This window comes from Oryza brachyantha, chromosome 1 (assembly GCF_000231095.2).
Source record: "Oryza brachyantha chromosome 1, ObraRS2, whole genome shotgun sequence".
Classification (NCBI taxonomy): domain Eukaryota; kingdom Viridiplantae; phylum Streptophyta; class Magnoliopsida; order Poales; family Poaceae; genus Oryza; species Oryza brachyantha.
The window spans coordinates 22,984,856-22,999,874 of record NC_023163.2 but is presented as its reverse complement, the minus strand read 5'-3'; the positions used below and the strand labels follow the sequence as shown (position 1 = coordinate 22,999,874).

Here is a 15,019-nt window from a genome sequence, read left to right as displayed (position 1 = left end):
CATTATCCCAGGTAATCTGTTAGTTTATCCATTAAGTTTGTCGATCTTCATATTTCTATAATTATATTGTGCTGGATCGCATACTGTCTTGGTTAGGTCTGATCTACGCGTGAGTAGTTCGATATGCTTATAGAAATCTATCCGATCAGCTGAAGTTAATGGAAAGTTGGCAGAATACGCCGATTTGATATCTTGTTACTGGTATTGCAATACTCTATTGATTCCCTGCATGGTTATGCTTAGACCTACACTGTTTTGGTTGAGTCCGATTTTCTAGGTCTAGCCTGAGTATGCATGCGATTATTTATTATTGTTTTATACTAGTAATTAGTACAGCAATCCAGTTTACGTTACATTCCATGTTTAGTCTCCTATCGACTATTGATTTTACGTGCGATAAGCACTAGAGCGGTCCGATCGACTGATTAATCTTAAAACTATCTTGGTTAAATCCGATATTTTAAGATTAATTAGTTGATTGGTTTGTTTGTCTGGTGTTTATTCTACTACTGATTCGACCGTTGAGCATATTTACACTTATCACCATGAAATTCCTAGCCGATCTCCAAGTTCATCGGCTAGGGTGCTGGAACGTTATCGGCTATCCGACCGATAGCAATTTCGGATTTAACTGTTTTTCATATTATATCTTGTTAGTTACAGGATCAAACTGACAGGCACGACCAACAATTCTAAGAATTAGGTCCTGCACTAAGTGGTCTTAAATTAACTCTCAGGCCTATATGTGTGACCGTTATTGTTATTTTCAGCGTCAACACAATTGTTTTTATTTGTTTCTAAGTCGTAGAACTGACTATTAATTTATCATAGTATGTACTTAGACTGATTACTGGACCGAGATTTAATACAATGCTAACCGTATAATCGATGCGGGCCAACGTGCTAGTTCTCATATTAATCAAAGAAAAAAAAACGATCTACGCCATATATCTAAATTATAGCGACATAGATTGAAGGATGTAGTTTTTTTCAAATACAACTACATATATTTAAAAAAAAGTAAGAGTTATATATAAAACTAATTTCATTTTTAAAATATGTTTTATGTAAATTAAGAGTTATACGTGAAATCTAACCATATTCCTTTCAAGAATTGTATATTAAATCCAATTATATTTTCAGATTTATATATAAATCATAATTATGTTTATAAAAATAGAGTATATAAGAGTTGCATATTAAATTCAAATCTATTTTGCTGGGAATCGCCTAGTTGCCTGTAATACGTCCAATCATCTACAGATGTCAGAAGGCACCTCTCTGTCACATTAAAAATGTATCCTCAACAAAATCAAATTCAGATTTAACTTTCATCAGTTGCGTGAGTGACGGAAGTTGAACTTGAAAAGGTAGTTCGAGGCTTCGAGATCACAGCCTAACCCCTTAAACAAGTCCGGAGTTGATGGGCCGGATTTTGGAACGTTGATCACATTGTTTACATGAGCCGTGACACCTGTATAAGACGAAATGTGATGCAACAACACTCGTACCCACGCGTACCCCGTACTTGCCCGGCCACAGTATTTACGTTTCGCGTGACACATGTATCGTGCATAGCACCACGCGAGTCCTCGTCATATACGGAGCAAGGCAACGGGTTTCCCTTCTTCTAAGAAATTGATGACCTCGTCATATGCGAAACCCACGCAGGTGGCGTATGGGTTGCGTGAGCCCTTCCCCTTCCGCCTCCGCGACCTCGTCGCGGCGGGGTCAGATCATCGCCCCGGACTCGCCGCCTTCTCTCAGATCGTACTCCGGCGACTCGACGTCCTCGCCGCGCGCCCCTGCTGTCTGCCCCGAGGTGGAATTGGAAGCCAGGCCGGCCAAACGCGCTCGCGTGGTGCCCGGCGGCGGCGGTGGCGGTGGTGGTGGTGGTTGCGTATCCGATGACGATGCGGCGGCGGACGGAGACGGCAGGGACCGCATCAGCGACCTGCCCGACGCGATCCTGGTGTCGATCCTGTCCTTTCTCCCCTTCCGGGACGCGGCACGCACGGCCGTGCTCTCCTGGCGGTGGCGAAACCTGTTCGATCAATCTCTTCTGGACTTCAACGCGTGCCAACCGTTTCCACCTGAAGAGGGCCGCGGCTGCGAGTGGATGATCCACTCCATCACCGACATCCTCGTCGCACGCCCGCACATCCCTATCCGCAGCTTCCGCTTAGTCATGTACGGGCAGGGCGTCGTCGATCACCTGGCCGACGTCGATCTTTGGTTTCGCGCGCTTGCGCTCCGCGGGGTCCGGCAACTCGACGTCGACATGTTGTACACGGCCCCGACGCAGACCCTCCCGGGATCCCTTCTCGAGTTATCCTCGCTGGAGTCCCTCAGAGTGTTCAACTGCAGCTTCATCCATCCTTCCTGGACGGCACCGGTGCTGGCGCTGTGGCTCCCCACCCTCAGGACGCTAGACCTGTCCAACGTCTTCACGTCCCAGTACATCCTGCAGGCCGTGATTTCAAATAGCCCATCCCTCGAGTGCGCAAAGCTCAAGAACATCACCGGAATCAACAAGATACGCGTCCGGTCGAAGAGCCTGGTGCGCCTTTTCGGCGACTTCGGTTACCTGAGCGAGCTCGTCGTCGAGGACGCTCCCAACCTCGAAGAATTGGTGGGAATCAGCCTCCCGCTCGGTGCAGCGAAGGTCAAGATCGTCTTCGCGCCAAAGCTGCGGGTTCTGGGCTACCTAGGGAAGAGCGTCCACCTGCTCCTGATGCATGATACCGTGTTTGATGTAATAATTCTTGGCTGCTCTGTTGGTTGCAGGCTTGCAGCCCTGCTTCTGTAACTCTGATTGTTCTGACATTGCTCTGGTTTCTGTATTGCAGGGAGGCATCGTGCAATATAGGACCCTGATGAGCAGCGTAAAGACTTTGTCTATACAGGTGCCCTTCTCGGAGAAGGGGCACACCCTCGTCGTTGCTCGATTGCTGAAATGTTTCCCATGCCTTGAGGTCCTTCATATCGAGGTACCATAAAATTGGGTGTGCTTAGCAGTTAAAAATAAAGAGCGATGGCTCTGTCTTGAATCTTGACTGTTCATTTAAAGCGTTTGATCTTTGCAGCCAGACAGCCGGTCAATTTGCCGGCCGGTCGATCTTGAAGACTGGGACACAGAAACATCTGTCCAGTGCATTGAACATTCCATCAACAGATTAGTCTTCGAGAATTTTGCAGGGGAAGAGTGTCAGTGGAGGTTTCTGACGTTTCTGCTTGGGATGGCTAGAGCTCTGAGGGTTGTCGATTTCCACTGTTTAGAAAGCAAAGATTGGGCAAGTAACCAGCTAGAGCTTCTAGGTTATACAAACAGAGCCTCGGCCGATGTCAGGTTCATGTTTTACAAACTTAGTTGGCCGGTCAGTAACCTATACCTGTGCCACTGTTGCCCCCATCGATGCCAAAAGGATGGGAGAGTTGCTCTCACATAGTAGTAACTTGCATGTGATAAAAATGATAGAAGCTATTGATGTTTTATACTCCGTAGGTCTGAAATGTGAGGGTAGTTCAAGTAGGAAAGGAATAAGTAGCGATGTTTCTTTGTCGCCTGAGGGTTAATCTGCCTCTGATGCTATTAAGAGCCTTGCATAAGTTATTTGATCCTTGTGTCTGAGTCTGAGGAACAGTTTGATTAGTTTTCATGTTCTCGACGACAACATTTAATTCAGTTGAGCATACAATCGCAGAAACTGAACATTGGCATATAGTAGTATAGCTGTTTTGGTGTTTTAATTTTGGATGTATGGCAACCTTAGTAATATACTCACTCCATATTTTTTTATATGACGACGTTAATTTTTAATCCATATTTGACCATTTGTCTTATTAAAAAATTATATAATTTTTAATTATTTTGTTATAATATAATTTATTATTATAAAAATTTTAAGTATGTTTTATAATTTTCTATATTTGGATATAAATGTTAAATTTATGATTCAAAAAGTTAATGATGTTATATAAAAAATATGGAGGAAGTAGAAATTTATTGTCATGGTAGTCAACGATGAATATATATTTTGTATTATTAATTCATAGCTCGTAAACGAGAAATATTTGTTGAGCAAACCACGAGGTAACATATTTTTTTTATTATAAACTTCGATACCTACAAGGTAACTTAAACTATCACAATTTTACAGTAAAAAGTTGATGTGCTTCTTTACCATAGAAATTTTATGGGAAAACTTTATTGCAGTTTTTTTTATTATCCTTCAAAAGATAATTAGAGATATCATATTTTTTATATAAAAACTTTGTACATTTAGATACTTAGATATCTAGAGGTATCAAAACTATACACTAAAAATTTGTGGTTACTTTCTCGGAGACCATAAAACTTCTAAATTTGATAGCTCAATTTACTTTATAAGGAACCGCAAAATTTTGCAATCCGTCTACGTGTACTGCTTTCAGTGCATTGCATTTTGTTTCATGAGGCCTGATGATGTCAGGTCAACACATCACCATCCTGATGATTGTATGCTTGCTATACAACCAACCATCGTTTTCTCAAGAAAGTAGCTGACTAATGCCTTTCCAAGTAGTTGACTAATGATATTTAATTAACCATCATTTTCTCAATAGACGGTAGTCAATAGCGTATCTGCTCTTTGATTGAAAATTGTCTGGTTCTTTGGTAGACCAAAATGCAAGCACGATGGCAACAAGAAGTTCCTCCGTATATTATTGATGCGGTATTTGCATGGGCATAATAAAATGGAACATAGAAGGCTTTGATTAGATAATGGGGGACGTTTGTGTGCTTGAGCAGATTGAGCATGCTGAGGTGGAGAGGAACAACATTGTGTTCTTCAAATGCTATGCGGGGATGTGAAACCCCGACAACCTTCCTCGCAACAAGTTAACCACATTCCCCCCTAGGACGCCAACCAGGCTCCTGTCTTTATTGGTATGCACCCTTTCACTTCTAATGATGTCGGAAGCCCACTAGAGGGAAGGATAGTCGATCTTCTATTGTACTTTGTATCAGTCCAAAGACTACAAAACCACACCATCCTAAATAATCAGCTCAAGAGCGAGCAGCCTCTCCTTGTCACGTTCATCGGACTTTGATGGCCCTTCCTAACCATCCGTATCCACTTTTGGTGCCCTAGGTTTGTCAATGGCACAACACTAAACCCAAGGACCATCCTAATTTTAGGTTGTCAAGAAGGCCGACTCACGAGGCGGGACTATGAAGATAAAGAAGACGAGGAAGGGCGTGGGTGTGCGCCAAGACGATGGTCCTAGCATGATACAATGCTCGATTGAGGTAGTTCATTGGAGCAACAGCAGTGGGACGACTCGTGACACCACAGTCGCACACCGCACCCCATGCGCTGCAGGTTGCTCCATGGACTCCAACTCTAGTGCCGCATCAGGAATGACCAACAGAAGGATTGATGCCCTACAGAGGATAAATGGATTGATGACATAAGGTATGACCTAACCATACCACTGGTAACATAGTTCTTCATTATCGTCGAATAGTTGTGAAGGACGAACATGACCCTAAAGCCAGAACTTGAGGATACAATTCAATGGAAATGGACAACCTTGGGGGTATACGGCAAGACCGACCTGCTAATGTAATTTCTAGGCTCCGTACCCTCAACCTCAGTGACAATCATTTGGGAATGTTAGGCCCTAGCAAAATGCAAGTTTTTCACATGGTTATGACTCCAAAAGCAAATTTGAGCATTGGATCAGCTGCAATAGTGTGAATGGTGAAATAAATACTTCTAACAATTGTTCTAGGGATCCTTGTACAGTTTCAAACACTCCTTAGCATAACAAATACAAGCCACAAGGGTTCAAAAATATAGTTGTTGATGTTAGCATGATGTGTGCCTGATATGCCCATGTTATATCTAAATTGACAATACTGTCGCATTATGGAAAATACATGTATGAGAAAGTATGATCATAATTAGTGATGAGCTCCTATCCTCCCATATTGATTTTGTAGAATAAAATTTACCTGGCTCGTAGCAAACACGTTTTACTTAATAAAAATTCTGTAATTTACCTTAGTTAACAAATATACCAAAGTCCAGTCGTCGGATGCGATTGTGAGATTTTGATCCAACGATATAAATCCATCATGTATCATCCCGTCGCAACAGTGTCCCTAGTCCCCCACAAGACCGTTGCATAACCCCAAAAGGGCTATTTAGCGAACGTTTGTGCATCCCAGATCTATACAAGCGCTCACTATTTTCTTTGTTGGCATATGCTTTGTTTTCTTTTTAAAAATGTTTATACATGTAAATTTTGTATCATCAAAATATATACATATATCCATATATATTTGACTTTAATTTTAAGTCGAATTCAAAGTTTATATACTTAAAGTTTATACACCTAAGATTTATGTGATTAAAGTTTATAGTGTAAAGTTTATATGCCTATACGTATCGCTTAAATAGGATGTTCGTGCACAGCTAATAGACCGGGCGGAACCCCCAGAAATCCCAAAATCGACCCACCGTGGCGCGGCATACGACGATCACGCCACTGCACCGGAGATGGCGAACGACGACGGCGACGCGCCGCCGTGCGACTACATCAGCGAACTCCCCGACAACATCCTGGTCTCCATCCTGTCCCTCCTCCCGCTCGACGACGCGGCGAGGTCCACTGCCCTCTCCACCCGCTGGCGCCACCTCTTCCCCTCCACCCTCCTGGACTTCAGGGCCTTCGCCCCCGGCCGCGACGTCGTCACCGCCGTGAACACCATCCTTGCCGCGCGCGTCCGCTCCTTCCACACCAGCTGGCTCTACTTCCCCAACGAGGACGATCCCTCCGTCGGGGGCTGGCTCCAGGACCTCGCCGGCCGCCGCGTCCAGGAACTCTCCCTCTCCTTCAGCGAGGGGTGGCAGAGGATCCCCGAGTCTCTCTTCTCCTGCAACTCCCTCAAGCGCCTCCACGCGGACTGCTGCACCTTCCCGGACGCCACCCAGGTCGCCGCGCCGCTTCCCGGCCTCACCGAGATCGATCTGTTCGGGGTCAACATCTCCCAGGAATCCCTCAATGCCCTGCTTTCTGAGTGCACGGCGCTGGAACACCTGAGGATGCGGAGCATCGGCGACTGCGACTGCATCCATGTCCGGTCTGCGAGCCTCAAGACCCTCTGCGTCAGCGGCGACTTCGATGAGCTCTTCATCGAAGACGCTCCTAACCTGGAGCAGGTGTACGGCAACTCCATGTACACGAGAAACCCGCACCTCAAGATCGCGCACGCACCGAAGCTGGAGTTCTTGGGCTACCTCGGCATGAGCTTCGGCATGATTAAGATTGGGCAAACTGTTTTCACGGTAAGCGTGCCCTATCACTCAACCTATGGAGCAATCAGAATTCAGAGATCAAATCATGGGCCTCATGGCATATTGGCAAGCGCATTCTCAGCTGAATTTCTCAAACATTGGCAAGCCATGTGCACACCATATGATCAGAATTAATTCCTGCAGGAAAACGATTTTGGTGTAAAAACCCTGATGCCGAGTCTGAAGACAGTTGCTGTCGAATTGAGCTACACCTCCGAGGGGTACATCGATTGGTTCATGCAGCTCCTCAAGTTGTTCCCTTGCCTAGAAACTCTCTACATCAGGGTAAATTCACCCACCTGATCACTACACTGTCGGTACAATACAATCGTTTTGTCACCTGCATTGCGACCATGGCTGCTCACCCTGGTGTATCATTATTGATTTATTCGTCTTTGCAGTCAGACACTTGGTCCAAGGTCCAAGCTGCAGCGCCAGGATCCTGGGACGTGCTGAGATCTGTCCCCTGCATCGACAATCACCTTGACAAAGTGGTGTTCGAGGTTTACAGGGGGCACGAATGGCAAAGGGAGATGGCCAAGTTTCTCCACGGCAGGGGCAGGTTTCTCAACACCATGGAATTCCACTGCATGGGAGATAAAGGTTGCAGCGAGCATCTGGGTGACGAATGGGTCAGAGAGCAGCAGGAGCTCCTGTGCCTCGACAGCCGGGCCTCCATGGATGCCCGTTTCCTCTTCTTCGAGGGCCCTCTGGTGAATAATCATCACGATGTTTGCCACCATGAGTGGTACAAGAGAAAGTACTACCATGGCCTGTATAAGGTTTAGTGCCAAAGGTTTAAAAGGTCGTCTAGGGTGAAGTCTTTCGTTGGTCGAATAACAATAGAGCCGGATCCATTTAGTTCAGATGCAACGTGCCTATTAGTTTTGAAAAATATTTGAGCAATTTTATAGTGCTTGAGAAGATATCAAGAGGTATTAAAATTTTACGCTAAAATTTTGGTATCTCACAGTACCTACTCAAAGACCGTAAAATTGCTCAAAATATTTATGTTTGAACGAGTGTGTGAGCGTCTCGATGTCTGATTAAATTTAATTGCAAAGGTTTGATATAAGTGCATAAAATTTCCAATTGTAGGTGGGCGACTAAATGTCTCTACTGCTCGAAAGAGGAGTTGTCCGTCTTCTCTCCATCCAACATCACGCAAACATTCAATTAAATCTCTTTTTTTCATAGGCATGTGCAGTCCATCTAGTTATATGGACTGTTTCTAGACCTATTGCAGTGCACGGATATATTAGTAATCGTAATAAATTCGGAAAATTACAGTGGTTTGAGATAATGGCATAATTTCCAATCTTTTGCGAGAAAACATATGTTCTAGAATTCCCGCTTTCATGATTGTATGTTCATAGCAACTAAGCAACAAAAATAAGAAACTAAGAATCATACGAAAGCTAGCAGTCAGCGGGAGGTCCTGTGCATAATGCATTGACAGAGGGGCCAGCGATGGCCGGTTCTTCCTGCCGATGAACCACAGAGACATGCCACGACGAAGATATAGGCGGAGGAAACCATCATAGTTTTGGCACGAATAGCTTATATCTGGTTTAATTCACGAAATGCTATATGTCGATGCAAATTTAGCATACGGTATGCAAATTTATGCTGTATACGTTGTGCCAACTTATTTTGTGTAATCACTTAACAAATCGCCCACAACTTCATAATTTCGTTTCCGATCGTGCTAATATACGGAATCATGGTTTGGTAGTCTAATTCGTAGTGAGTAAACTTCAGGCGTCAGATATTCTCTTCAAAGAAGCGAGGCAAGCGTCCACCTTCTTCTTCCTTCTCAACATGGTACATCCGGTCCTTGAAGATTGCAATGCCCTCCTTCTCTGAAATTCAATAACGCTATATAACAACTGGAAATTGTCGGTCCAAGCAAAGCGACATGATTAACTGATCCAAGCAAGCTACAGCAGAAGCCTGCAGAGGCACTCACTTGACAGCTGCACGGCTTGCTCTGGCGCGAGCCTCGCCGCGAACCCGAGACCGCTGTAATGGTAGATCATCGCCGCCTTCGCTTCCGCTGCGCTGTTACGTAGCACGAAACGGGGAAATCATTAGTGCGAAGCTGCGAGCCTTTTTTTTTCCTGAAAGACGGGGGGGAGAGGCTGTCTGATATCAGCGCGTGTTGGAACACCATCACCTTCCCACGACAGAGGCGAGCAGCCGGACGTCGTAGTCCACCGAATCAACGTAGTCCTCGCGGCTAACGAAGACAACGTAGATGTCCGACCCGTGCTCGTCGGCCGCAGGACCCAAGGCGGAGGGCGCGAGCTCATCGGCGGCGGCGGCGGCAGCGGCAGAAGAGGGCGCGGCGGCGATTGTGTGGAGGAGAATGAGCGACAGCAAAATGCACGGAGCGATCTCCATGCCTTAACTTTCTGAGGCTAAAACGGCTCGGTGGACTGGTGTTCTCGCCGGAGATGAGAATGGGCTAGTCCATCCGCATGCTTGGTGTCCTTTATATCGACAGTGGCACGGTTACATGCCTCTTAATTACTCTTACGTTCTGATCGATTAATGTTCGTAAATTTAAGCAGTGAATTGGGAGTTCAGGTTATGCTTTACATGCATAGATCGACTCATTCTTGTAAAAGATTTAATTGAACGATGAATAATCTCTCATTATGCCTTGAAAGCTCAAGAGTCAAGAGTACGTATGACGTGGAAACAGCAGTTACTCTCGGCATGCATACGAAACAATGTGTAGTTTGACAGTGCCACCAGGACAGGCCCTCAATCCCATCCCAGCAGCATTTCTTACATTCATTGATCACGAGTCTTTACATGAAGAATACAAGAGTGCAGGGGGAAAAGGCACACCAATTCCTCCATCAAAGTTGTCTCAACAATCTGATTGTCCAACAGACCAATTACGATGGAGAATAAAGTCCAGCACAAGTTGCAAAGCCAGCAAGTAATTCGTTCTCGGCAATTATCAAGTATGGTCAGTCTTGGTTCCAAAGGAATATAAAGCTTCTGGGTGAACATCTTCGGCTTCTTGCGTAGCCACATTCGTCTTGGCTTTTTGCATGGCCACAAACACCTCATAGCATTTTCCTTTTACCAACTTCCAGAAAGTGATTAGTGCTGATCTCACAGCTTCCTGAGCTGCCTACACACTTGTTCACTATCTCTTGAAAGGTTTAATGAATGCCTTTGTTGGCACGGGGAATAAACCAGTTGATTTGTTAAGCTGAGACTTAACAACTATGATAACAAAAACGAGCAGAAACCCATTTCCAGATACCATTCATAGGCTGCGCAACCATCTCCACAGGAATAGAACATGGACATTAGTAGGGGCTATGTACAGTTGTATGTACAAAATACTGTGCAGAACGTTATATTTCAAAACCACCATTCAATTGAACTGATAAAGATGGCCTTCCAATGTTATTAAGGGGTGTTTCCAAGGTAACAACAACTCCGGAACTTCCCATTTGACCATTCCATTTGGATCTCCCAATCTATCATTTGAAAGTTCAGTTAGCACCAAACAACTCAATAAAACTAAGCAAACACTCTGTTTTGATAAGAGCTTACAGAAAGGGCAGTAAAGGCTGATGGATGTCGTGAGCAAGACAAACCACACATTACATTCAATTCCTCTTTCAATGAATGGATAACCTCTGCACGTACCCCAGGGTCATTTCCTCCAAATGTTGGGCATAAACTGTTGAATAGAAGAATGCCATTAACATGTGTTTAATATAGGACAATCAAGGATAAACAACTAAAAACAGGGTGCATGCTATAGGGCTCCATATATAACCAATGGCATGAATATAATACACATCCAAGCAGAAGATCTACTCCTTAAAGTAAAAATTAAAAAGGCAAAAACAAAGAAGCATCAACTATACAATAAGTCGAAACAATAACATCTACCAAGGTTGGTTAGTCATTTGACAAATTCAAGCAAAACAGATGCATGCCTTTAGAATGCCAACAAGCCTAAACAATGTAGAGATAATATAAGTTAATTTCCATTTTTCCAGTCAATAGATTAAAATGCCAAATTGTGGCATAAAAACAAGTGATTGGAATTGCTAGTATGTTTTCAGTAACTACCTGACTTGCACACTGGGCCTCACCATAAGACCTGATCTTTTCCATGCTAAGGCTTGAGTAACTCCAAATGATAGAGACTTGTCAGGCCATTGAAACATAGGGGTGAACCTGGTGCCTTGCTTATTCTATAATAAAGGAAAAAAAGTCAATGTTACCACAGGTGAAAGACCAGTTCAGTAATGTAGAATAAGCACAACAGAAGAGAGCTAAAAAACATCAAGTTGCAAATGCAGAGGAAAAAACAAAACATAATGGTACACAATAAATCATACAAAAGATTGCCATTGCAATAACACAAATAAGAGAAAATGCCCACATTTGCGCATGTGCTCACTTCCTAATTTATGAAATGAGATCATAAACAAAAAAATATGTGAGCATAAATTTGTTGATACTACAAATTAAAAAACACACTCCCATCCGTTCCAAAGTGTAAGCATTTCTGGCATTTGAATCTTGTACCAAAATATAAGCATTTTTGTGTCACTATTTACAGTACTACTTTGTCCAATCAACCACTTCCTATTCTAAATTCTTCCATTTTATCACTGCCTACTCTCCCACTCCCATCCATCTCTCACTTATTAAGGCGCACCATAGTATGTTCTTCTCAACCTTAATCCCTGCTCAGCAATCCAGAAATGCTTACATTTTGGGACAGAGGTAGTATTTCTTCTGATCAGAAGCCCATTAACGATGATGTGAAGTTTAAAAGAGCCATTGCTTAACTTGCATTAGAATTTCTTTTCCCAAGAAAGAGCAGGGGCACTGTAAATTTGCAGGAGCAGCTCACAATCGTAGGTATAACTAACCAACTCATAGGGCACATGCTAATTTTCAGATATCATAGTTAACTAAATATATGAGAAAAGATAAATAGGGAACATGCTAACCTTGCAAGAGAAGCTGACTCTAGTTTCTCCTGGGTATTTCCCTTGAGCTTGAAGCAACCCACCAAATAATGGAAGAAAACCACTCGCTGTTATCCCCTCACCGGCAACATATGTTAGCTGTCCATTGGGGAACTGCAGGTCCATGAAGGACTGCAACAAATAACCATGTTACACTGTTAGATGGTATCAATGTTCCAGCTTCAAATGCAAAGAAAATTGCTGGGGTGTTATATATCAAACAAATCTAGCAGACTGCCACAAGGATAATGTCTGCTAATGACTTTAAACGCCATGTATACAGCAGAAGGTGACTGAACAGACATCACTCACAAACCATCAACATAAAAAAAACATGGCTTTCAATTACACAACAGAAAGCAACAAAAAAAGCCTTTAGGTCAGTAAAGTATGCCCAACTGGATTACTTTCATGTTATTACTTATTAGGAAAGTGGATGGTGATTACCAGTAAACTTGTTCAAACTAGCGACAACATATAAGATAATGAAAATACTATGATGCAGAAATTTAACCAAAGGGTATGTCATACTTACACAAGTTACTGGATTGAGACACATCATTGACATCATCAGCCATTTCCGATGTTTTGACCAAATAGCAGGGCAGAGAGAATGGACTCCATTCTGTAATTAAAAAGTCACTTCTAGTGAGAAATTTACAGAGTATAATAAGATAATAAAAGAAAGAAAGCACAAAAAAAGATTGAAAAGCAGTACAATAGGCTTATAGAAAAGACCAGTATGTGTAAATAAGGATATTGGTACCTTGCGATCATAACCATACCAAAGCAGATGCTGCTTTGATAGATGAACAGGCAAAAGAAGTGTAGAATCTCGAACAAACAGTAACGGTCCCAACTGAACAAGGTATAAAGGCGAGCTATCATTTCCAGAAGTTGAACTGCCGCGTGAAGCCTCCAGCCTCCAAAGGTCTCCACGTGCAACAACAGAACTTTCAATGTCATGGTTCCTGGTATTGTATGCTGCCGAGATATTTACTGTACCCTGAGAGATCAACAAAAGAGCCAAGCATTATGTTGAGTAACTCAGATATAGGATTTCATGACCTCACACTGCCATCCTATCTAAGATAATTGTAATTTGCAGAGGATTAACAAACCAATTTCTTCATATCTGTGAACTATAATTTCAGTATTTACTGGTAATTGTAAGTTCAATAGGTCGAAAGAACACTTCAGTACCAAAAGCATCACTAAGCTACAGATATAAGTCACGACTTCAGATCATAAATCAAATGAATAGTTCTCCTTTTAACATAAGCACTACCAGTAAAATATCATAACTCTGGTACCAAACCCTTCCAATCATCGTTGACTTGCATTTATTCATCGCAGATGTGCAAACATTGCCTATATTTGTACTAAGAATAAACCTATCAATTTTAGTAAATGAGGCACCTAAATTAAAACAAAGGTCAAACATCAAGACAAATCACAGCATTCCCAATATATTGAAAAAAAAATCAGTTCTCCGACGGTAGGAAACCCTAAACTATGGCTGCGCACTAAATCGAAATACAAACTACACTAAAAGCCAAACTCCATGCTAGAAATACAAACTGGATCGCACCTTAGCCTTCTTAAAGTTTCCAAAAGTCCCAATTTCACAGCCAAATCCCTCATCTTCCTCGTCCAAGTCATCTCCGCCCACAGCACCAGTGACTGAGGAGGCTGCCGCGCTACCGGTCGCGGCGGCAGCAGCCGCCGCCGCTGCCTCAAGAGGGCACCTATCAACAGCCCTCTCTACCGAGAGACCCACGGCCCCCTCGCCCACAGCAGCCGGCGGCGAGGGCGCCTGCGGCGGCGGCACCTTGCGGCGCCGGATCTGGCCGTTCCGAAACGGCAGGGGCAGCTGGCGCACCGCGTGCTGCACGGCCCCACCGACAGAAGCCCCAATCTCCACGCCAGCCTGCCCAAGCCTCCCGCCGATGTCGATGACGGAGGCGACGGCCGCGGCGGGGAGGAACTCCTTCCCCGCCCCAGCACCGCGGGCGGCGAAGGGGACCACGGGGATATCGATCTCGAACGGAATCCGCTTGTGCGACGCCGCCGGCCACGGGAACTGCGGCGGCTGCGCCTGGAGAAGACCCGTGAACCCCTGCGCGAGGCGGTCCGCGATGTCCTGGCCGTGCCGCTGCACGCCCTCCCACGCCTCGAACGAGATCTCCATGCCACGGATCCGACCACCCTCTAGCTCGTCGCCGCTCCCCGCAGATTGGAATTCGGACGGAATCGAAGAGAGGATAGGGGAAGAGGAGGAGGAGGAAGCAAATGGGGAAAGGAGGAAGGGAGGAAGACAGGAGGGGGCGGTGACGTGTGTGATATAATAATAGTGGCAGAGGATTGGTGAGGCGGGATGGGGATATGGCTTGACCGGGTCGACGTGGATCGCCGCGGGCAAGGCGATCGAGCGCACCGCTTCCGCCGCGTGGCGTGCCCCACCCTCCGCGCCGCTCCGGCTCACCGCGGCGGAAGAAAAGAGGGGGAAACGCCGAAACGGATAAGAACGCACGCCGTGAGCGTGCGGGCGCTCCCGGTCCCGGTGACGGAAGGCTCCCCCGATAGGATTCACTGTTGTTGCACTATCCGGCCTACGTTTCCGCGCGCCCGTGCGGACTCGTCCGGAGGATGTGC

The 15,019-nt window shown here is 44.8% G+C and overlaps 4 protein-coding genes across 6 annotated transcripts; 2 read left to right on the top strand and 2 right to left on the bottom strand.

Moving 5' to 3' along the window:
• Nucleotides 1–1,625: 1,625 nt before the first annotated feature.
• On the top strand, nucleotides 1,626–3,802 carry LOC102700766 (F-box/FBD/LRR-repeat protein At1g13570-like). 2 transcript variants are annotated; one of them, XM_040529022.1, is made up of 3 exons: nucleotides 1,626–2,755; nucleotides 2,850–2,990; nucleotides 3,071–3,219. In XM_040529022.1, the coding sequence occupies exons 1-3, from the start codon at nucleotides 1,655–1,657 to the stop codon at nucleotides 3,122–3,124; spliced, it is 1,296 nt and encodes a 431-aa protein (XP_040384956.1). In that variant the 5' UTR covers nucleotides 1,626–1,654; the 3' UTR covers nucleotides 3,125–3,219. The 2 variants fall into 2 exon arrangements, with proteins under 2 accessions (XP_040384956.1, XP_040384955.1); XM_040529021.1 differs by having other exon boundaries at nucleotides 1,631–2,755; nucleotides 3,087–3,802.
• A 2,690-nt stretch (nucleotides 3,803–6,492) lies between these two features.
• Nucleotides 6,493–8,621, top strand: LOC102700488 (F-box/FBD/LRR-repeat protein At1g13570-like). Of its 2 annotated transcripts, XM_040529159.1 has the most exons (4): nucleotides 6,493–7,337; nucleotides 7,491–7,631; nucleotides 7,748–8,059; nucleotides 8,445–8,621. In XM_040529159.1, exons 1-4 carry the CDS (start codon nucleotides 6,549–6,551, stop codon nucleotides 8,454–8,456), a joined length of 1,254 nt encoding a protein of 417 aa, XP_040385093.1. In that variant the 5' UTR covers nucleotides 6,493–6,548; the 3' UTR covers nucleotides 8,457–8,621. The 2 variants fall into 2 exon arrangements, with proteins under 2 accessions (XP_040385093.1, XP_006646288.1); XM_006646225.2 differs by lacking the exon at nucleotides 8,445–8,621 and having other exon boundaries at nucleotides 7,748–8,438.
• A 65-nt stretch (nucleotides 8,622–8,686) lies between these two features.
• On the bottom strand, nucleotides 8,687–9,796 carry LOC107304637. Its single transcript, XM_015839586.2, has 3 exons — nucleotides 9,523–9,796; nucleotides 9,316–9,407; nucleotides 8,687–9,208 (listed from the first exon to the last, which is right to left on the bottom strand). The coding sequence occupies exons 1-3, from the start codon at nucleotides 9,747–9,749 to the stop codon at nucleotides 9,111–9,113; spliced, it is 417 nt and encodes a 138-aa protein (XP_015695072.1). The 5' UTR covers nucleotides 9,750–9,796; the 3' UTR covers nucleotides 8,687–9,110.
• Nucleotides 9,797–10,037: 241 nt separating this feature from the next.
• On the bottom strand, nucleotides 10,038–14,714 carry LOC102701036. The gene is made up of 7 exons (XM_040520912.1): nucleotides 13,956–14,714; nucleotides 13,131–13,370; nucleotides 12,900–12,989; nucleotides 12,347–12,496; nucleotides 11,454–11,578; nucleotides 10,926–11,055; nucleotides 10,038–10,849 (listed from the first exon to the last, which is right to left on the bottom strand). Exons 1-7 carry the CDS (start codon nucleotides 14,553–14,555, stop codon nucleotides 10,724–10,726), a joined length of 1,461 nt encoding a protein of 486 aa, XP_040376846.1. The 5' UTR covers nucleotides 14,556–14,714; the 3' UTR covers nucleotides 10,038–10,723.
• Nucleotides 14,715–15,019: the final 305 nt, after the last annotated feature.